Source organism: Carex rostrata, chromosome 4 (assembly GCF_964058835.1).
Source record: "Carex rostrata chromosome 4, lpCarRost1.2, whole genome shotgun sequence".
In the NCBI taxonomy this organism is placed as follows: domain Eukaryota; kingdom Viridiplantae; phylum Streptophyta; class Magnoliopsida; order Poales; family Cyperaceae; genus Carex; species Carex rostrata.
In genome coordinates this window covers 4,987,647-5,013,810 of record NC_135921.1, presented here as the reverse complement: position 1 = coordinate 5,013,810, position 26,164 = coordinate 4,987,647, and the positions used below count along the sequence as shown (strand labels likewise).

Sequence of the window (26,164 nt, the reverse complement as noted above, 5' to 3'; positions counted from 1 at the left end):
ATCATATCTTTCGATATGAATATATATGCAGAGAAAATCCTTACTTGAATCATTTAATCATATATTTTCCAATTTTGTTTATTTACATGTTATTTCTCCTCTAAATCGTTTAATAACATGTCTTATTAGATATTAAATTGCAATGATGCTTCAAGAATTTGTTATATTATATTTGATTTTTGTCATTTTTTATTGTTTCTTTTATTGTTATTTATTATTTGAATATTTTTTTTTTCTCAATATATTTTATTTTTATTTAAATATATTTTTTCTTAATTTTGTGTGAATGTCAAACAAAAATATCTTTTTATATTTTATTCAATCTTATAATATGTTTCCGTTGCAACGCATAGACACAATACTAGTATTTTTAGATTTAGTTAGCTTTTACTAAATAGAGATAGAAAACAAATGTTGTCCGTTAAACGAGTCGGCAAGATATTTTTCATCTGAGATGCAACGCTGATTATCACGCCGTTCATTTTTTCTATCATATATTTGAGTTCGACTACGTTACTTATACAAGCATATTATGATATATGTTTATAAATCATCTATTTGTTTTCAAAATCCGAACGATAAATTTAAACCACTCAAACTTATTTTTTTTGGAACTTTCTATACATATGAAATTTTAAAATTTAAAATTTTATTCTGTATCAAATCAAGTAATCAATTGGTCAAAAAATAAAGGTTTTTGTGTGTATCTTAATGCATTATTTTCTTAAAAAAACTTCTAAAAAAATAGTAAAAATATCTCCTCAAAATGTAAAATTTGGTCTTCAAGTACATTTTAATACATATATTATGTTGAATAGTTTGGATTTGTCATTTGGACTTTGAAAACATATATATGACATGTGAATCTGTATCACCCCAGGTACCTGAGGTGCAAGTGTCAAATCTGGACAGTTCTTTTTACCTGGCACGAATCTTAAAGCAGGGCCCCTATTCCTTCAATAGGCACCGGGTATAATTTGAATCAACTTAGATTAATCTAGGCCATCTGTTTGGTTAGATTGTACTTCAGATACCGGGGGACACAGACTCATGACATGTAAGCATATGACATGATATAGTTGGATTTGACTACGGTGCTATGGGTTGCATAGAGGGCTACGGTGCTACGGTTCAATATTCGAGTTTTTAAAATTCTAACGGTCGATCCGAACCGTTCATTTTGTTCTTAATATTAATATGTGTTTGGAGACCAAATTTTACATTTTTTGAAAAAATTTTACTATTTTTTTTAGATTTATTGAATATCGCTGTTTTTTATGGTCCAGATTTGTCTGAAAAATAACGATTTTCAATAAATCTAAAAAAATAGTAAAAAATTTCCAAAAAATGTAAAATTTGGTCTCCAAACACATATGAATATGGAGAACAAGATGAACGATTCGGATCAACCGTTAGAATTTTGAAAATTCAAATATTGAGCCATAGCATCGTAGCCAAATCCGATATAGTTATATAAGTAGCGTAGCCACACTCATTATATTTAGAAAATATATTAAATTATTATTTAAACTAAAAAACTAAAAACTATAAATGTGTTCATTTTTATTTAAATATAATGTATATCCATTTTGAAACAGTTGAAAATTTGATTAATAATCAAACCTTAATTGTTTTCATTTCTTGTTATTCGACGGACGACTAAAAAAAATGTCCGAATGTAATACCCATGCCATTTAAAATAATGAAAAACACGTTCACAATTTTATCTGTACTTTGACCAAAAAAAGAGAGGAAAATATAAAATAAGCAATAAATAACAAGTAATGCCTTTTGTTCTTCTGTAAAATTATAAAATCTATAATATAATCGGCTATTGAGCTTGACATTGCATATATCACATCCAACCGTCCATATCCACATCTTAGTATTTGTAGTAATTTGGTGGAGTCTTCTTAACAACTCCCCTTAATTTGGAGTAGACAAATTGTCTTGTGTTTTGTCTATCATATCTTCAAGAGAATGACATGACCTTATATTTTTCTGCTACCATAAAGTTTGGGGGAATTTCACATATGCCCCTCAAATATATAAAAATAACGTATATATCCATGTATAACTCATAATATCACGACGTTAATTAGGGCTTTTGTAGGGTCTTATATCCAAAATTCTGTCATATACTTGTCAGTGGTAGTCATTTTATGTTTTGTTAATATTTTGTTGTTATGGTTGTAAGAACTAAGAACAGATGTAATACTTGGTGTTTGATTTTGATATTCTTTTTTAGTACTAAGTCAGAAGCTGTTGTGATTTCACTATGAAATCGATGGTATATACCATTTTTATTAAAAAAGAATTGAATTTATAAATTATCTATTTAATATTTTAATTTTTGTAAAGGATAAAGTGAGAAGTTTATAAATTTAAAATTAATAAAAATACTATAATTGAATAAATTTGTGAGTTTTTGAAATTAGAAGAGTCAATATCATATTATTAATTTGAAACTAGTAATACTTAATTTCAAAATTTTTGAGGGGTATACATGATATCCCCCCTGTATTTTTTTGTTATAGCCAGATATAAAAAGCGATGTTGACACTTGACAGTGGTTATCCTGGATATGGTTACCTGTTGTCCTAATATTAAAAATATATTTGATATTTATTTATTTACATTTTGTTGTCTATTTGCGTTCAAATATCAACGTTAGGGCGGGTAATTTGGCCATCAGAGATATTTAATTATATTAAAAATAATAAATGAAACAACATTTATATAAGAACAATAGATCAATATATACAAAAAAGTTTCTCCGTAATTAACCAAGAATTCATATCAACTAAGGTAACATAATATTTCTGTTTAGATTCAGACAATCCGATCAGAATCTACACGCGTATTAAAGAGACCTCTTGCATTTTATTTCGGACCAAATTAATTTAAATTCTGTTATGACTTATGAATTATGATATAGACTCATTAACCAATGCCTTGCACGCTATCATGCATGTATTAAGTGCATAATATGTTAAGATTTATAGGATCATACTCACATTATGAAAAAATTCTTTTTATTGACACCATATAAGCAAAGGCATACTGAAACAATCTAATAAAAATGCTTTATTCTTTTTATATAATTATAAGTTAGTTATCCAACAAATTTTAATTGGTAAATCAAAAATTAAGAACTAGTCTTTGATCTAGTGACAAATACAATGCACTCCAAGTGAAAAGTTGCAGGTTTGAAATTCAAATGAAAAATCTTTAGTGAATATTAAAACAATTGGATGGACCCTCAACTTTGCTCAAAATAGAAAAAAATAAGTAAGTCAAAATATAAATTCCATACGGTAATTGATAGCGCAAAACTTCGATAAAATTGGAGTCGGATTGGACGATACCGTCAGTACGGGGAGGGTTTGGAAATTATTTTTAATTTATTTCCGTGAATAAAGGTTATAACACCTAAATATTATAATACTTTAAAGCAAACTAAACAATAACCTACATTTCCAAAATACTTTAATGTTATTAATTGCATAATTTTCTTTGTTTTTTTTTTTAATCTTTTTAAATATTAAAGTTCATAAAAAATTAACTGAATTTCGAATTCACGATCTTGAATATTATATTTTATTATTAAATAAAAAGGCTGATTCTTTGAATTGGCATGAATCTCGAAGCTGCTTCGTAAATTTTTGAATTCAAATTGTCCATTCTAAATTGACCTGAATTGCTTCGTAAATTTTCAAATAAATCCGAATTTCATACTCAAAGATAAGAATTAAGAGGCTAATAATAAAGAGACAGAAAACCGTGCCACCGTGTCAAAAGGACCCTCCATTACCAACCGGCAACCACCACGTGCCCGTCAGTGATTAATCCAGCGCAAAGAACAAGAATTAAGCCCACTGACACGTGTCAGTTGGATATGTCTATTTATTAGTATTAATTTATTATAGTAAAGGATCCTTCCTGTTCTGAATTTCTGATCGCCTGAGAAAATGAGAATTAATTAATCGGACCGTTTTGACTCGTTGACTCGCCAGCTATCTTTGCTGTATCAAGTCTGACGACACGTGTTATTCACGTGCCGATACATTGCAAAGCACAAGCACTTCCACTTGTGCAATTTCAGTTTGAGCAGGGTTCAAATGGACCGTAACTTTGTGCTCTCCATATTTTTTATATTCGTTTTTTAAAGTCTGAGCAGTTAACTCGAACCGCTCAACGTAATGTTCATAATAAAATATTATTAAAGATCAAATTTTATATATTTTATAATTTTTTTATTGTCTTTTTACGTGAGTACAATAACACTTTATCGTATGGTCCAAAATCTCCTTAAAACAGTGATTTTGTATCTATTTAAAAATATAGTAAAAAATTCAAAAAAAAATGTAAAATTTGGTCTCAAAGAATATTTTATTATGAAGATTATGTTGAGCGGTTCGGATTGACTATTCAGACTTTGAAAACAGAGATAAAAGATGTGAAGTATATTGGAGCACAAAAATTATGATGCATTTGAACCCTCGTCTTTCAGTTCTTTTTATTTATCATGACCAGAATGTAGGGGTGAAAACGGTATGGATAATATCCAATCCGTATTTGAAAATTTAGATGTGGATATCCGATATCTGAATATCAGTGTGGATAAAGATACTGATATGGTTTTATGTTTCAATGATCCGTATCCGACTAGTAGATATATATAATATATTTTAATACATATTATGAAAAATTTATGTTATTCACCATTATAATTAGATAAATATTATGAACTTTAATACTTTTTATATTATTTTAATAAATATCCGATTTGATCTGGATCCGTATCCGTGCCCGTCTAATATGTCTGATATCTGCTTCGTATCCGTATCTAAAAAGTAAAAAGAAAAAGATGTGGATATATAGTTTTATCACTATCCGCTTCGTTTTCAACCCTACTAGAATGGCTTAAAATATGTATTTTTACTATTTTCTCTTTATTTAAAATATGTATTTGACGCTCTTAAGGTAGAAAAAAACTATTTTTTTTTATGTGAAATTTTTTCAATGACTTGTCATATCATGTCATTAGGATTTTGAAAATATAGTCATTTGTTTTCAGAATTTGATGGAGTACAAGACTTATTTCAAAAAAAATATCTCAGTTTTACATATATAATGCTTTTAAATAGATATATCTCCTTTCTAAATAATTTCTGAGAAGTAACCTTAGTTATAAATAAGTTCAAATAAATTTGAACACCTTGAAATTTATATCACATTTGTATGATGTTTATAAAATTTGAATGACATGTAATATATGTTACATTCCAAAGTTTTTGATCAGATGATTTGTTGGGTGCATGTTCGTACTTGCATGAGTTGTAATAAAATTCAAAAAATATATATTAAAATATTTGAAATTTGATAATATTTAAGATGCACACCAACATATCCTATCCCATGACATGCTGTAAATTTTTTTTTTTGGAGCTTCTTTTTGACTAGTTCAAGAAATTATTTCAAACTTCAAATAAATAATGTCAAGAAAAAAATATTACTTCCTTGAGAACTACCATACAAGCACCCGAAATTTTTATTTCTAGTATTTAAAAAAAAATAAAAAAAATCTCTTTTTCAAAGAATTCGACTTCTACCACGGCCTCAAGTACTGGAGTTCGTACTATGTTGATGCAGTCTTAGATTGAAGTCCGCACTGGCATTGCGGCCATTTTTATTAATATCCCTAAAACAAATCAAAATTTTAAAAATAACCCTGCTCACAATTTTAAAAAAAAAATGCCCTGACCGCCTGGGCCCAGGGCGGCCCAAAATACCCAGTGAGGCGCCAGGCCCTGGGGCGCCCCATAAGGCAAGTGAGGCGCCAGCCCCCAGGGCGCCCCATGGTGTTTTTTTTTTTTTTTTTTATATAGATCTTAGTATTTTGATTTGAAGAATTTTGTGAAAAAAAACGGATTAATCTGGACCGCACATCTTAATGGGTAATTTGACTAATCTGGACCGTCGGTTAAAGGATTTTCATGCAATTGACTTCTCTGAAAATAATGCAGCCCATGTTCAACCTAAATACCAGGAATTTAAAATTCATAAAATACAAATACATTACTAAATAATACAGTACCGTCGAGTCCATAGAATAAGGTAACATAAAATTCATACAGCAACAACCAGTTCAAATACTACAACAACATACAATTGGGGTCTAAGCCTTACGAGATGAGGAGCTTGCTCCCTTTTTTTCCTCAGCCCGACGGACGCACGCAGGACACTCCCACGTAGTGAGACGAGCGTCATTCAGCGGATCTGCATGCGGGTCCATGCAATTGGGATGAACAGCTTTGCCACATTTATAACAGAAGAACATATCCACCATATCTCCCTTCAGCTCACATAAGCAGCACTGTCCCCATCCAGGTGGAGGGACCCTGTCCACCCAGCCTTCCATCAGCATTTTTCTAATTGATGGATCAAGAGTGCTCAGAAATTCTTCATTATTTTTGGGTGAAAACAATCTTTCCAAATTCCTCATCGCGTAGGCTTCAGCCGTCCAAAAATTATTAATGAGTGCTTTTTTGCTTCGCGTTCGGTTTCAGTTCTTCCTCTATTTTTTCCAACTTTGGGTGCCATTATAACTAGGGTTTCAAGTGACAACAATTGATTAGGAAGGCTAATTATGTGCGTAATTAAATACTAACTGTACAGTAATCAACCACTAATTAGAAAATAATTAGAAAATATTTAAAAAATAATTGACATAAATATTTTAAAAATAATTAAAAGAAATATTTAAAAAATAATTACAAAAAATATTTACAAAATAATTAAAAAAATATTTAAATTACCTGTAGCTGTAGCCGCCCAGAAAATCGCCCGAAATCGCCTTGAGCGCTTTCTCCCTTCTTTCTGCCTTTGAGGTGGGAGGTAGACTGATGTTGGAGTGAGAAGAGAGAGAGAAAAAACGAATAAATAAGCATCCTTAGTGGACCGCCCGTGGCCCAGGCGGTCAGGACCCTAGCAAACCGCCCCTGTCACAGGCGGTCTGTTGGGAGTGTGGGTCGCAAATAGTGAAGGAATTGTAATTACTTGAATATAATTTCTTAGTTTGAATGTAATTACTTGAAGTATACTGTTAAGCTTTTAATTATATTGTTGAACTTTAATGGTATTGTTAAACTGTGTTATAATAAAGAAATGTAAAGTGCAAACAACATAATACCAACATGAACATAAAATAAAAAAACGTAATGTCAACATAATACAGCAGTCCCATAGTCAAAATAGTACAGTCAGAAATATATCACAATAAACAAAAACTCTACAATCATCATCTTCGTCTCCTTCCGGATAGAGACAACCTAGGAGCCGCTACGCCCTTGCCATGCCTGTGCGGCTGCACGCGCCTCTGCGGACTCACATCTCGTAATGCATCCTCTCCTAAATCCTCCTCATCGTCTCCCATATCCTCATCCTCGTCCCCCGTATACATGTGCTGCGTACCTGTCCTGGCTGCCCATGGATTAAATCCAGCAGCTGACTCTACATTGGCGGGCTGTGTACGCAGCTCCCATGGATCTTGCTCCCAGCTTGCAGGATACGTGGAAGGAGGCGGTGCGCCAAATAATGCAGAGACAAAGTCATCTGCAGTCTGAGATGAACTCCCACCAGCCTCAAAGTCATGCTCCATCTCCACTCCATATCGTGGTCTGTGGGAGCCATACGCCTCTGCATCTGTATCTGCCGGGTCCAGCTCATTTATGCTAAATATGGGATCGGCATTCCAACGAGGTGCTCCATCCTAGATTAAAATAATGTTAGTTTTGCTACATACAAAGAACTCTGCAACAAATAATGGTATAATTGGCGACTGACCGTGCCAAGCCCTACTGCAACTCCGTATTTATTTTTAAAAGCATCCCATCCTTGGGTATTCAACACCCAGTCGTGGAACGCCCAACCTGAGTCATCACCTGCATAATTGGAAGTTAACTGAGTTAGAACGAACAATTCAACGAAAATAAGAATATTGTGTGTGTCGTACTTTTAATATTAACTTGTAATTACCTGCAGGAGCTTGCGGCATCTCATCGCCGTAGACAGGGACTCGTTGATAATCTGGATTTCACGGTGCAGACTTTATCTCCCGCCAATTGATGTTCTCCCCAGCATCGCGCAGCATGCCAACGAGGCGGCCTTCAAAACCACCTGTCTCCACGATTGGTGCAGTGCTGCTCCGGATGTCGAGCCCAGTTGTACTCCATGACGAAATGCTGGCTCCAGTCGACTTTAGACTTAGTGTGCGCCGTTCTGCAAGTGCAATTAATTAGAAAGTAGAGAAACAGTGGATATATTAAAGTGATAATGAAATTAAGTAGATGGTACTTACTTGTGGAACTTGTCGGTAGCATCCTTGCCCATCAACGGGTGCTCCGGGATGAAAACATCCAAGCCAAACTGTCGGGATACCCGGTCGGGGTAGTGGTACTCCACTATCCAGAAACAGACGACCGGTCCCCGATAATACCATAGATGTGTCTGCTCTAATGTCAGCGGGCTCAGCCATCTACGCTGATACCATGCACGATACGGAAACCAATCGATATTCCCCTCTCGGAGCATTTGGAGCTGACCCCGTGATGTGATTTTTACTACACAAGTAATAAATCCTAATTTACACTCAATTCGGTTGCAAGTGTACAACCTTGTCGAGTAGTACTTAGGGATCGTCTCCACAGGGACAAGTTGGAATATTAAACCTAACCTAACAATTTAATTTAGTAAAAAGAAAATAAGAAGGTTTTTGTTTGTTTAAAGGGTTGGTTTGATTGTGATTAAACTAAAGTCTTTAAAGCAAAATTAGGCTTTTAACAAGAATGAGAAATTAGGGTTTCTTAGGGTTCCTATCCACTAGTGTTATGACTAATTGATTTATTAAATTTGTTCTTTTAATTATGAAGGCACAGTTGGATGTTGTAGGTACAAAGGGATATCTCTATATTAATACCATCTTTAAATTAGAATAAACGTCACCTCTCGGTACTTGGCTACTCTAATCCAAAGTCATTAAGTTCTTACTGTCCCAATAAATCTAGAAAACTATCTTTCACCTCTCGGTACTTGGCACAATTATCTAAACTATTAGGTAAAGCCCGTATAAGACAAGCGTCACCTCTCGGTACTTAGCCTATCAAATACCCTATTCCTTATGGTCTGGACCTAATATTCAATTTCTCAATTGCAAATACCAAATCCTAGGGTTTCATGTGATTTCGATTAAGTCCTCACAATCAATTAAAATAAAGAATAGATCATAACAAAGAACAAGAATATATAAAATAAAACCAACTAAATCATAACAAAAGTTTCAAGTACAACCCTAATCGACCCTAGAAAAGCCTTTAGCCAATCATGGCTAAAGCACAAATCAAAAGAATAAAAGAATTCCAAAGGAAAGAAAATAATAAAATCGGTTGATCGATTTTTGCTCTCTCCTCCCTTCTTCTCTCTTCCTTGCTTTTCCTTGTTGGAAACCCAGAAATTCTGTCTAAAAACGTCCCCTTATCTATTCTACAAGTCCCCCTTTTATACCCCTCATAAAAACTAAGAATAACTCCCTAAAAATAGCAAATTCGGGCTCTGAACTGACTTATTGCGGGCCGCAATGAGTGGAGGCAGTTAACAGACTGTGCAGAAAAATCTGGAGAAGTTATTGCGGGCCACAATAAGGTTATTGCGGTCCGCAATAAATGTGAAATCTACTCCATCTTCGTGCTGCCTTGCTCCAGATCACTCGTCTTGCTCCGTTAAGCTCCAAGCACTTGATTACCTACAAAATAAACACAACTAGAGCAGTAACTTGAAATTTTAAACATTTCTAACCTAATTAAATTTAATTCCAACAAAACTTGGCTTAATTTACATAACAAACCCTAGGTTTCAATAGATACAATTTCAGCTTATCACCCCGGACATAAGAAATCCCCCTGCCCCTCTCTTCATGATCGTGATGACTGCCCCATATGGCAGCGTATGCGGGGCATCTGGCTGGCTCAGGGCCTCCCCAATCGGGATGCGGCAATGGTATGACTGGCCGGTTTATGGGCAGATGTGACCACGACCAATGCTGAAGCAGAAGAAGTGGTCCAAAAAGCTGTTTATTCTTGACCTGAAAATTTAACTTAAAATTAAAACTGGGTGCTTCTTATCCAACCTTCAATAACAACGTATATTAATACATACTTACCAGACAAGGATGACAGAGGCCTCTGTATAAGTGGGCGAGGACAGCTCCACCCCAGTTCCATCTCAATTCTTTCTCTAGGTCCCTCAGCAGGGAGAGATACATCATCGGAACCGCGTCACCGCTGGAATCCTCGAACATGACAGCACCGCACAAATCCAGCACATATGCTCTAGTATACTGATGTGAATTATTACAATACAAGTAATAAATCCTAATTTACGCTCAATTTGGTTGCAAGTGTACAACCTTGTCGAGTAGTACTTAGGGATCGTCTCCACAGGGACAAGTTGGAATATTAAACCTAACATAACAATTTAATTTAGTAAAAAGAAAATAAGAAGGTTTTTGTTTGTTTAAAGGGTTGGTTTGATTGTGATTAAACTAAAGTCTTTAAAGCAAAATTAGGTTTTTAACAAGAATGAGAAATTAGGGTTTCTTAGGGTTCCTATCCACTAGTGTTATGACTAATTGGTTTATAAATTTATGTTCTTATGTTTATGAAGGCACAGTTGGGTGTTGTAGGTACAAAGTGATATCTCTATATTAATACCATCTTTCAATTAGAATAAACGTCACCTCTCGGTACTTGGCTACTCTAATCTAAAGTCATTAAGTTCTTGTTGTCCCAATTGATCTAGAAAACTATCTTTCACTTCTCGGTACTTGGCACAATTTTCTAAACTATTAGGTGAAGCCCGTATAAGACAAGCGTCACCTCTCGGTACTTAGCCTATCAAATACCCTATTCCTTATGGTCTGGACCTAATATTCAATTTCTCAATTGCAAATACCAAATCCTAGGGTTTCATGTGATTTCGATTAAGTCCTCACAATCAATTAAAATAAAGAATAGATCATAACAAAGAACAAGAATATATAAAATAAAACCAACTAAATCATAACAAAAGTTTCAAGTACAACCCTAATCGACCCTAGAAAAGCCTTTAGCCAGTCATGGCTAAAGCACAAATCAAAAGAATAAAAGAGTTCCAAAGGAAAGAAAATAATAAAACCGGTTGATCAATGGTGATCTCTTCTTCCTTCTTCTCTCTTCTAGCTTTTCCTTGCTCTTCCTTGTTGGAACCCTAGAAATTCTGCCTAAAAAACGTCCCTAATCTGTTCTACAAGTTCCCTTTTTATAGCCCCCTCTAAAACCTAAAAATAGATCTCCAAAAATAGCAAATTCGGGCTCTGAACTGCCTTATTGCGGGCCGCAATACATTTATTGCGGACCGCAATGAGTGGAGGCAGTTGATAACTTCGCGCAGAAACACTGTAGAGGTTATTGCGGGCCACAATAACTATGCTGGAATAAAAGGGGCTCTGACTTGTTTGGTTGGGGGTCGCAATAACTATGCTGTAATAAAAGGGGCTCTGACTTGTTTGGTTGCGGGCCGCAATAACTTTATTGCGGGCCGCAATAACTGTTGGCAGAAGCTCCAATGTTCGTGCTAACTCACCCGTTTTGCTTCGTTAAGCTCCAAACACTTGATTACCTATAGAACAAACATGACTAGGGGAGTAACTTGAACTTTTGGACATTTCTAACCTAATTAAACCTAATCTAATCAAAACCTGGCTTAATTTACATAACAAACCCTAGGTTTCAATAGATACAATTTCAGCTTATCATATACTTGCAATATAAAATAATCGATGTAAATAATTGAGACTGTTGAGCAACTACTAAGTTAATTTAAAGAGTGTAATAGTACCTCCTGACCGCCTCAATGTCATCAGTATCAACATTTATCTGATTCTGGAAGAAGTGAGACCGGAGTGCCTTTAGAGAAATGCAGTACCCGGAATAACAAAACTCCTCCTCCTCCCCCTTCTTCTTCTTATATTTCTTCTGTAGAGTCTTCGGATCACACCCTAACAACTCCGGTATCATCCTCTGCAGCTCTGGATGGTCTGAGATGTCACCTATGGGGTCGCCATATGCATTTGTTTTTTTACAAAAATTAATTTTGTTGAAAATAAATAAACTTAAAAAAAAAAGCATTTACAATTCTGGGTTTATTTTTTGGGTGTATATGCAATTTGTTTACAAAATTAATTTTGCATGTACATGCATTTTTTTTTGTAAACAAATGAACTTTACAAAAAACAAAATTAATTTTAAAATATTTGTAGACCTAAATTTTAAAATTAAAAAAAATGAGATATACATGCAATTTACTTACAATAAAAAAAATATATATATCATTTTTAAACAAATATTGATATACTTCAAAATAATTAGTTTTACTTCAAATCTTTTATATTCATATATACATGTTTTTTATGAACTATCACAAAAATAATTTTCAAAAAATAAATATGCATATTTTTAAATCATAAACCCAACAACTAAATTCTTAAACAGTTCAACAAGAGATGTCAACGAAGATCCAGCATACGAGAAAATATATCAATCCCGTGATGGAGGTTGGCGTTGGGGAATTATGACAACCAACGGGTCCGAGTCGCTGAATGCAGTATTCAAGCAGAGCCGGATGTTGCCTGTGGCTGCAATTGTAGAGGACACATTCTACAAGTTAAATGCCTGGTTTCAGGAACGGCGTGCTAAGGCCGCATAATTAATAAGGATGAACCAGTCATTTTCAACAAGGGTGGAGGAGAAACTAAGACGACACAGGGACAAAGGTGCAACTATGACCGTTATCCCGATGGGTAATGATGGAACAGAATTCGAAGTGAAAAATCCAAATGAGTACGTTCTTACTAGCCGTAAACCAGATGGGACTATGGCGTTTGTCAAGAGGGCTTGCAAGTACGTGGTTAAATTCGGAGATGCCAGGGCGATAACCTGTACATGCCAGGGACCCCAACTAAGTCACATACCCTGCAGTCACGTGATGGCGGTATGCCGAGTGAGGAACTACTGCGAGGATCACTATGTTGCTGACATGTACCGTACCGATTACCTTGCTTCCACTTGGGGTGGATCTTTCCATTCTTATCCCGATCAGCACGAGTGGCCTGCATATGTCGGTGATATAATACTCCCTTCAGAAGGATGGATAAGAAAGGGGAGGAGGAGACACAAGCGTATTGTAATGACCATGGACGAGATGGGTGGTAGGCGACCGTCGGGAAATCGGGCTCGCCGTTCTGTTTCTGACAGGCGCACGGCAGGTATGTAGCATTGTACGAAATTCATTTATGATTTTATTATATTACTAACTGAATTGTATTCTTATTTTCAGATGCCATAAACGCGCACAACGAAAGAGAAAATGCTAGAGTTGTTGCTGAAGCAACTGGTAGAACACAACCCCCCTCCTTCTCCGAGCCAATCATCTAGTTGCCAAGCCTCTACAAGTAATGCCGCACCTGCAGCTCATACCAGTACAACTAGTCGTTTGTTAGGTTTATTGAGACGTCGTGGTAGGGGCAGATAAACTTGCTATTTTGCTTGTGTGAACTTTTTTGTTTATTGTAATATATTTCTGACTGTAGCATTTTTACTATGGGACTGCTGTATTACATTGGCGCGCATTATGTTGAATTTTTTAATGGTGCAGAATTTTAATAAAAATAGCGATTTTCAAACCATCTTAATAAATAGTAAAAAAATTCCAAAAAATGTAAAATTTGGTCTCCAAACATATTTTATAATAGATTGAACATCTAACGATTTAGATTTGTTGTTTGATACACACTAAAATATAACCCCGGAAGCACCTCGGCCGAAATGCTTCCGGTAGCCATACACATAATATTTTATTTTTTGACATACACATACACATATACATAAACCCTAAACTTTTTTCACAAAATTATTCAAATCAAAATGCTAAGATTTCTCTAAAAAAAAAAAAAAAAAAACACATGAGGCGCCCTGGGGGCTGGCGTCTGACTTGTGCTATGGGCCGCCCTGGACCCAGGCGGTCAGGGCATTTTAAAAAAAAATTGGAGAACAGGAGCATTTTTAAAATTTTGATTTTTTTTAGGGATATTAATAAAAATGGCCGTCGCATTGTGTAGCCTTGTTCAATTTTTTTTTCAAGCCTTTTAAAACTTAAAAAAATTTTGCTTTGGAAATTGTGCACCGCAATTTTTTTTTTTTCTGATTTGGATATTTTAAAACTTTGAAATTGTGCTTTGGAAATTGTGGCCACATTAAATTATTTCTGATTTTGTTTGATTTTAATAGCTTAAAAAAAAAAAATTGAATAGGCGTAGAAATGAAATTGTTCAGAAAAGAGAGCTTTTTAATTTATTTTTTTGAACAAATGTTAGAAATAAAAATTTCGGTACAAGCACAGACGAACGTGAGGTTGCTCTAATGAAATATGTATATGTCATCAAACGTTTGTATACCAGATAATGGATCCATCCAGTTCATTTTAGAACTAATAAGGTCGATCTTTTTTTAAAAATAGCATTAAAATGAAAATTAGATTGTTGGACGGTTTGTCTTCCGATCTTTATTAAAAAAAAAGAAAAAGAAATATATGACATCAATTTCTTTAAATGTGCAAAAAGGATATATGACATCAATTATATCAGAACGTCAATATATTTTTTAAATTAATATCTTACCCGATGAACCATTCCCTCTGTGCTATTTTACTAAATCGATGTCCATGATATGTATAATGTATGAAATTTTTTATCCATAGAAGTTATAAGTTTGAGAGTACAAAATTAATAATGTCTTGTTTCTATCAAATATATTAAGCAGATTCATTGAGTTCGATCTATTGATTTTTAAAAAAAAAACTGCACAGAAAATTTGCCAAAAAAATAAATAAATTATGGAGTCCGATCCATAAAGCAGTTGATTTTTTGTGGCACAAACCCTCTGTATCTACATATACAGAGAGTTTGGTGCCGCAGAAAATCAACTAGTTAGTGAATGGATCGTGAACAGTTTCCGATCCATGAAGGGATTAATTTTCTGTGGCACAAAACCTTCTGTATTCGTAGAAAATCAATGGTTACAGAGGGTTTTGTGTCGCAGAAAATCAACCTTTTTATGGATCGGAATTGATGTTCATGAATCATGATCCATAAATTTTTCTTTTTTCCTCTACCGCAGTTCAAGAAAAAAAAATCAATAATCGGACTTAATGAATTCAATCTTACTATATTTGATAGAAACAAAACACTCCTTTTATTTCTGTATGTTCGAATTTTATAATTTCTATAAATAAAAAATTTCCTATAATGTATTTACTATTTAACTATATTTTTTAATGCTGTTATAAAATAATCGGTTAATCAGGACCAGAGGATATGGGAATGGGACTATGAAAGAATATACCTCTTGAACCTCAATTAAAAATGTGCAGTCTCTGGGCCTCAATATGGGCCGGATTTCAATTCAATAAGCCAGGCCCAGAACCAAAGACTCAGGTTCCTCTCCAGTTGTAAGAAAAGTTAACAGATAGTCCTTCACAGATCTCATCCATTCATTTTAGATCAGCCGAATTCTACGCGTATCTGATATTCTGCTTCCCCGCTATGAAATCGGGCAGAATACGACGTATTTCATCACAGTCGTTTTGAACCGTTCGATCTAAAATCAACGGATTTGTTTAGCTGTATAATCCGATGATTTTCCGTACACTTACAAGTGGAGCATGTGGATAGACAAAGGAGCTCGATTTTACAAAGCGCACGTCAGAGAGGTTTTGTGACGAGGAAAAAAAAACTGGAATCAATGGCGTTCCAATTAGGAGCAATTCTATCTCTCCCTTTCGTTCCTGCTCTTCCTTCCCGAGCAAGAAGGCGATCATGGCCATTGATGCGCAATTCTCGTTTTCCTCTCGTTAGAGCTACTGCCTCTCCTTCTCCTCCGAATGAGGTACGCATTACGCAATGCGGCTCTACTGTTACCTCTTTACATTTCATTTACGAATTTTAAATTTTGTTTTTGTATTAATAGGATGTTATTGGTGGGAAGCACTGGTTCTTATCAGAGAAGTTTTTGCGTGATGAATTAATGAATAGGCTTCAGAGTACAATTGCTGCAATGCTGATTGTTTCTCAGATAGCACTGCCTATTCCAATTCCATCCCCAATTCCAGTTGTAGGTCCAGCGAAAGCGGTTCTATACTCGCCTAATACCAAAATACCAAGGACCGGAGAGTATGCACTGAGGAAGGCTATTCCAGCAAATCCAAACATGAAAGCTATTCAGGTTAGTGATTTCAATTACTGGAAAATTCTGATTGATTATTCAATGGGAGATTTTGTGAAAAGCCCATAGATTCTGTGAATTGCATAAAAGGCCCATTTTTTATATTAATTATGAGCATCAGTGCATTGTTGCTTAAATTCAGAGAATGCTTCATGCAGTTTTTAAGAAAGGGATTAATAATAACATATGGCAAAAATTTAACATATTTCCACGGACATAGCTACAATGGTATATTGTTTGTGTTAGATTTAATTCATCATCTTCCATAAATTAGAAGTATTACATTGATGAGGTTTCAAGTAAGTACTTGCAATGACTTCATGACTGACCTTATCATATTTTGTTAAGAGTGAAGTTAATCATATTGTTAGATAAGTGAGGCTACAATACTTCGCAAAGTGTGGATTGGTTTGTGCTATGGATCCATATCATCATTTTTAAAATCCAAATAGTCGATGTGAACCGTTCAACATTAACTTCTTATGAAATGTACTAGTAGACCAAATTTTATATTATTTTAGAATTTTGTACTATTTTTTTAGGTAGGTAGAAAATACTGTATGATGGCCTAGAATTTTTAGACAGGTGATTTTCTACTTGTATAAAAAGGTAGTAATTTTTTTTGAAAAATATAAATTTTGGTCTCCAAGTACATTTTCATATGGGGAATTAGAGATCATGTTGAGCAGCTCGGATCGACTGTTTGGACTTTGAAAACAAAGATACAGATTCATAGCATGGACCGATCCGCACTTTGCAAAGTACCATAGCCTCACTCTTGTTTGATTGACATTGAGATCTCTCATTATGATGTCCTTTACTATTAATATTATTACTTTTTTGTCTCCTTTCTTTTTTCCTCAAATGCTGGATACACCAGGAATTTTGCAATTTCTTAATGCAAGTGAAAGTTGCACCTGCTGATTAACATTTCATTGTAGGAAACATTAGAGGATATCTCGTACTTATTGAGAATTCCTCAGAGAAAGCCTTTTAATTCTATGCAATCTGATGTGAACAAGGCTCTCAAGGTATAAGTACACTATCATTATACCTTTTTTCAACTGAATGCATTTATCTCAATATATGTATATTTAATCGTCATTTTTCTTAGATTGCAACAGAGGGAAAAGATGCAATATTGGCAAGCATGCCTGAAGAAGTAAGAGAAAAGGGTTCTTTGCTTTATGCTTCTCTAATTGATGGAAAGGTATATGACCATCCTTTAACATACTTAAATTTACAAACACTTGCACACATTTTTACTAAGAAATTAAATCATAGGAAGAAGTACCAAATATTTTAATAAATTGCCACTATTTTATTCGAATGATGTGAGAATTATAAAAATATATGCTTCTCTAATTGATGGAAAGGTATATGACCATCTTTAACATACTTAAATTAACAAACACTTGCACACATTTTTAATAAGAAATTAAACTATAGGAAGAAGTACCAAATATTTTAATAAATTGCCACTGTTTTATTCGAATGATGTGAGAATTATAAATGACACAGTCACATAACTAAGTGTTGTGAAGGTAGTTGGAGTTTCACTGGCTTGCAATATTGTCAAAACTTATTGCTGTTTTTTTGGTTGCATACCTAATCAGCATATCATATAAGCAATTATAAAAGGCAAACTAATATTAGGTATCAATACCACCTTTTGAATTTATTTTACAATGCACATTGAGGGCGCTTTTTTGTAAATACTAAAAATTCAAGAGGCCTTAGAACCATTGGACAATACAGAGGCTCTTTTTGCACACTTTGTTTATTCATGCAATTTTAATATTATCTTTTATTTAAAAATATTTTTAAAGGGTGGGTTGCAAGATCTTATAAAGAACATAAAAGAACAAGACCCTGATAAGGTGTCTGTCAGTCTAGCCTCCTCCCTAGACACAGTTGCTGAATTGGAGTTGCTTCAGGTAAGATTGATCTATTGCATCTGAATACATAACTATACAAATCTTGTTATATTCTGATATTTAAAAATTAAATTTGTTAACAGGCTCCGGGCTTGTCTTTCCTCTTACCCCAGCAGTACTTGAATTACCCAAGGTGATTGTATGCTGAGACCGGGCCAACCCAAATTTTTGTATGGATGAATAATACTTGGTGCATGTGCTTGTGTTATATTTTTACATGGTTATAATGAATATAGGTTGACTGGGAGAGCAACTGTTGAATTCACAATAGAGAGAGGTGACGGCTCCACATTTTTCCCTACTGCCGGCGGTGAGCCCCAATCTGTTGCTAAAATTCAGGTATATTATATATTTGTTTGGTTTCTTATTTCTTTTAGAATTTTAGAGTACCCATTTTACTCTTTATTAAAAATAAATATACGTTGCATGTTTAAGAAAAAAAAGTTAGTCTTCCAATTAGTCGGTTTCCGAGGGCAGATGGTTCATTTCTCTAGCATCAGAAGTAGAACAATGACTCATTTGTCCTTGATAACCGACCAATTAGAAGATTGAATTTTTCTTAAACAGGCTACATATTTTTTTAAATAAAGGGTGAAATAGTGCTTTTTAAGTTTGAAATGAGTTTTAATATAAAGGCAATAAAATGGGTAAATTTGTGAGTTTTTGAAACTTAGAAGGGTATATATGATATTATTTCGAAGTTTCGGAAGAGTCTACATGAAATTCCCCCTTAATTTTGTAGTGTAAACTTTTTTTGTAATCAATGTAGGTTGTAATTGATGGGTACTCAGCACCACTGACTGCCGGCAACGTTGCCAAATTGGTAAGGTACCTATCGGAATCAGACTACTCCTAGTTATTCCATTACTTCTCTTATTATATTTTTTTGTATTGTTCAAATAACATGGATTGCTGAGTTAGAGAGTTGTCATTTTAAGGTGATGGACGGAGCATATGATGGGGTGAGACTGAAATGCACAAGCCAAGCAGTGTTAGCAGATAATGAAATAGATAAATACGGGAATAGTTTACCTTTGGAGCTAATGCCTTCGGGGCAGTTTGAACCGCTGTATAAAACAACGCTTAGTGTTCAGGTAGTTATTATAATTTTTACCAAAAGAGGTTTAGATGTTGAGTTCAATAGCAATCTCATGTGCTTGTTAATTTTTTTGTTTTATTTTCATCTTGTTATCTCTTGCTAGGACGGAGAATTGCCAGTCTTACCCTTGTCGGTGTATGGAGCGGTTGCTATGGCGCATAGCCTCGACTCTGATGAATACTCCTCTAATTCCCAATTCTTTTTCTATCTCTATGACAAGAGAAATGTTAGTAAACTTGTTACTTTGGATCTTAATATTTTATCTGAACTATTACTTTTATTTGCCTTCTGTTTTATATACTGTTATTATTGTGTTTTCTTAAAATGTTGTACAGGCTGGTTTAGGAGGTCTATCATTTGATGAAGGCCAATTTTCAGTCTTTGGGTACACTACAAACACTCTTGAACAAATTTGTCTTATTTATTAATAATCGAAGTTGAGAAGTACAACCTATCAGTGAACAAATTACTGCTAAAACAGGTATACTACCGGTGGAAGAGAAGTGCTTTCACAGATCAAAACAGGAGATGTTATTAAATCTGCAAAGATAGTTCAAGGACTAGACCGCCTTGTCCTTCCACAGGAGAGTTGATTCAGGATTTTGGTTATCCTTGATTTCATTTTTTTTAATCAAAAGCCTTTTGTAAACGAAACATATCACAATTCAAATTAAGAGTCTTGTAAATATAAAACAAGCTATCATAGAGTCTCATGCTGTGTCTCAATGTACAATTTACATTCTCTGTTTGTTGTAATTTGGTCATTCCGTGTTGTTAGTTCTCTGATGCTGCATTGAAAATAGCCTGATGTTGTTGTGAAATGAATTTTTGCATATTAAATGATCTTGCCTCTGTTACTTTTCTAGCATAACTTACTGCTAAATTTATAGTAATAAATATTAGACAAGGACATCAAGCTTTATTGGGTGAGTTACATAGGCGAGTATAGTGCTCTATAGATCAACCACATTTCGTTTCCTTTTGCCTCCAAGATGAAAAAAATCATGAGAACTTGTTAATTGGGTGAGTTTCAGCAACGACAGTTCTCAATTTGGGGATAGCCGTTGATGAGAGGTATGATGCAGATAAGCAAGTGGAAGGGAAAAAAAGAAGAGTTTTCTCAGGCCGCTGGGCCTTTTGGGCTAGGAGCAAAGAGAGAGGTAGCAAAGAAAGAGGAAGGGACAAATGGGCCGAAAGGCGAGAAGGACCGGAATGAATGAATCCTCTAACTATTGAAGCTTCAGTGGAGAGCTCAAGCAACACAGAGCAAAAGATTGGATGAGAGGAGGACCGGAATGAATGAAGAAACAAGAAGCAAGGTGTTTAGGGACCAGGAAATATCGCAGAAGACGATTTCATTCTATCGTTTTTTCTTGTTTTATTATAATTTTCTTTTAAAAATATATGTAATAGGTAATAAGGCTAGTGCTGTTCTGGGTTAGCATACTAATAAGTCGTTTACAACCCAAATACAATACTCCAATTGAAAATGTTTGGAGTACTCTAGTATAGTCTCTAAATGACAATATAATAGGGCATTTTCAACCCTAATACAACATTCTAATTGAAGGTGTTTAGAGCACTCTAGTAGTGTCCCCAGATGGCAAGATAATAGGGCATTTTCAACCATAATACAACATTCCAATTGAAGGTGTTTGGAGCACTCTAGTAGTGTCTCTATATGACAAGATAATAAGGCATTTACAACCCTAATACAACACTCCAATTGAATGTGTTTGGGGTACTCTAGTAGTGTCTCTATATGGCAAGATAATAGGGTATTTACAACCCTAATACAACACTTCAATTGAATGTGTTTGGGGCACTCTAGTAGTGTCTCAAGATGACAAGATAATAGGGCATTTACAACCCTAATACAACATTCCAATTGAAGGTGTTTGGAGAACTCTTGTAGTGTCTCCAGATGACAAGATAAGAGGGCATTTACAACCCTAATACAACACTCCAATTGAAGTTGTTTGGAGCACTCTAGTAGTGTCTCCAGATGACAAGATAATAAAGCATTTACAACCCTAATACAACCCTCCAATTGAAGGTATTTGGAGCCCTCTAACAGTGTCTCCAGATGGCAAGATAATAGGACATTTACAACCCTAATACAACACTCCAATTGAAGGTGTTTGGAGCACTCTAGTAGAGTCTCTATATGGCATGATAATAGAGCATTTAAAACCCTAATACAATACTCCAATTGAAGGTGTTTGGAGCAGTCTAGAAGTGTCCCCAGATGGCAAGATAATAAGGTATTTACAACCTTAATACAACACTCTAATTGATAGTGTTTGGAGCACTCTTGTCACACCCCGCAGCCATGAGTAGTGACAGAGCCCCGCCGTAAACATACAACTTCATGTATGCTTACAAGGCAATTAAAATATAACTCACAACATCACAATAAAAGACATAAAACAAGTATATATATAACAGTCCAGGTACAAAATATCTGGTAAAAGTAGAACATACAAAAATGTATCTCGTATGGATACCAACCATAAGGTATGACATAGAGAACTATACAACAAAACAATATATATACTTCTCTAGTCAAATAACAAAACAACTACTAAGGTAATATGGTGACATATACCGAAGGCCTACTACTCGCGTGCCTTTCCAGAATCAGCCGCACTTAGTTACCAAAGGGTGGGTTGAAAAATAATTTCTCAGTGCGAATTTGCCACAATTAGGTTATTGGACTTGCACTCAGATTCCATGTGCAAAAATGAAATTCATACAACATTACATTAACAGTTCTATCACATAAATGAATGCATATGCTTGACAACAAGAATCAAATGAAACACAACTTACGGAATTTCCAAGATGAAGTTCGAACAAGCACATATTAGGCTTAACTCGTCTTATTATGGCTGGTAGCACCTACAGATGTTCAACCGAGTTGGACCCTTTATCTGACCCTCATCTGTAGGGTTACTAACACCTACAGATGTTCCACCGAGATTGACCCTTTATCTGACACCCATCTGTAGTGCTTTGGCTTAACCATTTACTAAAGTCTGATTCAAAGTCATATAATGAAAAATTCACTTGAAATAATTCAGAATGTCATAAAATACAATTGACCATTCAAATACATTATCGCGTAGGATAATGTCCTCGAGCCACAGACGTTACATATTAGTCATCCACAATCACAATCAACATATATATAGTCACCCACCCCTCGTCCCAACCGGTACTGGGAAACCATGAGGGCCATTCACCTAATGCGCCAATAGGTTCTTGGGATCAAAGTCAGCTAGCCAGACTTTGCAAATTCATTCACATATAATTCCATAATCATCAATTTATGGTGAATTTTATCCATCCATAATCAAATCATAAGAGAACAATCAAAATGACAACCATACAAATATGCAAATCAACCATATCATAACAATTCAATTTTAAATAGTTTGGGTTATGCACATAATTCACACAATTCCAATTATGCAGCAATCAAACATACAACATGACAATTGAAAAATAATTTAATTTATGAAAATAAAACATCAAACAAGTCCAAGAATCCCGTACCTGATTACGAAGAGCGTATCTCGCACTTATGGTTCAAACGTCTCGAAAGGTCCCGCAAAATCTTGCTCAACCAAGCCTACACCTATATCAACATATATAATTGATTTAATCTTTGTTCGATGATCAATATGCTTACTTGAGTTATATTAGTTTCTTTATACTTTCCTTAAAGTAAACTCTTAAAAATTCGTACACAAAAAAAAAACAGAATTCTAAACAACAGCCCTTAATTCTGACCCTTGGTTACTAAAACTGCAATAACTTTTTATAGGGAACTCCAAACAACTTAAAACTAGAATCACCAGAAACTAGACTCCAAGACACATCAAATAGACTCATCATTTGTCAAGAATGATCTAGAATTGCCCTTTCAAATTCGATCATTAACCGGCCTCAAAATCTGTCCACTGTGCAGTCACGAATTTAATGGCAAATCAAGTTTATTCATCAACACTTTATTCACCTTTATTATTTGATGGTTATCAATTGATTCTCATACCAATTTGGATGGTTGAACATGTAAACCATTTAAGAAGTAACTAATCAATTTCTCCAACTACACAAACCCTAAATTAGTCAAAACCAAAATAAATTCCAGATTTTAAAAGAGAGAGAAACTTACCGATTAACACCTCTATTTGTTGGATTAGACTAGATTAATCACAACTCTTCTCTAATTTTCGGATTTGAACCAAACCCTAGATAGAAAATCAAGTTTAAGATGAAATTGAGAAAGAAATTACCAAATTAATAACATAGAAGTTTTATGGAGATGGATTACTCAAAACTTAAACAAAAATTTCAGATTTGGGCAAAACCCTAAATAATGGAGAAAAATTCCAGATTTTGAGGGATGAGGAGAGAAGGAAAATTACCAATTGGAGAGCTAGATGGTCACTAGAGAGAGATATAATCAAATTTCCCACTTCTTTCTTAAGTTTCTCAAATCTTTTGGTGGATTTTTTTTGAGGGAGAAGAGAGATCCCTCTTTCTCTTTGTTTTGGCGGACACACACAGAGAGGGGATCGGAGCACAGGGGAGGAAACACAGAAAGAGAGAGAGAGAGAGAGCTTGTGTAGTTTTGAAAATTTGCTAAATAGACCCTCCACTTGTTTGAAATTAATAAAGGAAGAAGTTATACCTATAATTATGCATATGAGATTGTATTTTGTTCCCAATTTATATAGGATATAAATTTCAAGATTCGATTAAGTTTGGCTGTTTTGAAATTTCAGACTAATGTTATAGTTGTTTTAATTTTATACTCTTAGTTCGTCATTAAAGTTTTCGATCATGTTTTAAACATTCTAATTTTTATTGTTGAAAACTTCCTTGACGTAACAACTCTAGCAGTCTCTCTAGATTGCAAGATAATAGGTCATTTAAAACCCTCATACAACACTCCAATTGAAGGTGTTTGGAGCACCCTGGTAGTGTCTCTATATGACAAGATAATAAGGCATTTACAATCCTAATACAACACTCCAATTGAAGGTGTTTGGAGTACTCTAGTAGTGTCTTAAGATGGCAAAAATAATTAGATATTTACAACCCCAAGACAACACTTTAATTGAAAGTGTTTGGAGCACTCTTGTAGTGTCTCTATATGGGAATATAATAGGGCATTTACAAACCCAATACAACCCTCCAATTAAAGGTGTTTGGAGAACTCTAGTAGTGTCTCTATACGGCAAGATAATAGGGCATTTACAACCCTCCAATTAAAGGTGTTTGGAGCACTATAGTAGTGTCTCCAGATGGCAAAATAATAGGCAATTTACAACCCGAATACAACACTTCGATTGATGTTGTTTGGAGCAGTCTAGTAGTGTCTCTATCTGGCAAGATAATAGGGCATTTTAGAACCCTAATACAACACTCAAATTGAAGGTTTTTGGAGAACTCCTGTACTGCCTCTATAGCAAGATAATAGGGCATTTACAACCCTAATACAACACTCCAATTGAAGGTGTATGGGGAACCCTAGTAAAGTATATATATGACATGATAATAGGGCATTTACAACCTTAATACAACACTCCAGTTGGTGGTGTTTGGAGCAGTGAAAAAGTGTCCCCAGATGGCAAGATAACAGGGCATTTACAATGCTAATACAACACTCCAATTGAAGGTGTTTGGAGTACTCTAGTAGTGTCTATATTTATAACCCCAATACAACACTACAATTGAAAGTGTTTGGAGCACTCTTGTAGTGTCTCTATATGGGAATATAATAGGGCATTTACAACCCCAATACAACCCTCCAATTGAAGGTGTTTGTAGCACTCTAGTAGTGTCTCGACATGGCAAAATAATAGGGTATTTACAACCTTAATACAACACTCCAATTGAAGTTGATTGAAGTACTCTAATAATGTTTCCATATGGCAAGATAATTGGGTATTTACAACCCTAATACTGCACTCCAATTAAGGTGTTCGGAGCACTCTAGTAGTGTCTCTATATGGCAAGATAATCTGGCATTTACAACCCCAGTACAACACTATAATTCAAGGTGTTTGGAGCACTCTAGTAGTGTCTCCAGATGGCAAGATAATTGGGCATATACAACCCTAATACAACACTCCAATTGAAGGTGTTTAGAGCACTCTAGTAGTGTCTCTATATGGCATGATAATAGGGCATTTACAACCCTAACACAACACTCAAAAAGAATGTGTATGGAGCACTCTAGTAGTGTCTCCAGAGGGCAAATTAATAGGGCATTTAGACCCCTAATACAACACTCCAATCGAAGGTATTTGGAGGACTCTTATAATGTCTCTATATGACAAGATAATTGGGCATTTACGACCCTAGAACAACACTCCAATTGAAGGTGGTTGGAGCACTCTAGTAGTGTCTACAGATTGCAATATAATAGGGCATTTAAAACCCTAATACAACACTCCAATTGAAGGTGTTTGGAGCACTCTTGTAGTGTCTCTATATGGCAAGATAATAAGGAATTTACAACACTAGTACAACATTCCATTTGAAGGTGTATGGAGAACTCTAGTAGTGTCCCCAGATGGCAAGATAGTAGGGCATTTACAACCCTAATACAACACTCCAATTGAAGGTGTTTGGAGGACTCTTGTAATGTCTCTATATGGCAAGATAATTGGGCATTTACAACTCTAGTATAACACTCCAATTGAAGGTGTTTGGAGCACTCTAGCAGAGTCTACAGATTG

At 34.7% G+C, this 26,164-nt stretch overlaps 1 protein-coding gene across 1 annotated transcript; it reads left to right on the top strand.

The window, feature by feature from the left end:
- Positions 1-15,814: 15,814 nt before the first annotated feature.
- LOC144552809 (Cyclophilin-like peptidyl-prolyl cis-trans isomerase family protein) lies at positions 15,815-20,153 on the top strand. Its single transcript, XM_078300801.1, has 12 exons — positions 15,815-16,037; positions 16,119-16,373; positions 17,315-17,404; positions 17,488-17,583; positions 18,203-18,310; positions 18,394-18,443; positions 18,547-18,649; positions 19,080-19,133; positions 19,249-19,404; positions 19,513-19,635; positions 19,745-19,794; positions 19,891-20,153. The coding sequence occupies exons 1-12, from the start codon at positions 15,894-15,896 to the stop codon at positions 20,000-20,002; spliced, it is 1,341 nt and encodes a 446-aa protein (XP_078156927.1). The 5' UTR covers positions 15,815-15,893; the 3' UTR covers positions 20,003-20,153.
- Positions 20,154-26,164: the final 6,011 nt, after the last annotated feature.

Bases quoted from the DNA above. Each gene is read 5' to 3' on its own strand.
- LOC144552809 (XM_078300801.1), top strand. From the start codon at position 15,894: ATGGCGTTCCAATTAGGAGCAATTCTATCTCTCCCTTTCGTTCCTGCT. The intron at 16,374-17,314 runs GTTAGTGATTTC...ATTTCATTGTAG, and splicing joins CAAACATGAAAGCTATTCAG to GAAACATTAGAGGATATCTC. The intron at 19,134-19,248 runs GTAAGGTACCTA...TGTCATTTTAAG, and splicing joins CCGGCAACGTTGCCAAATTG to GTGATGGACGGAGCATATGA.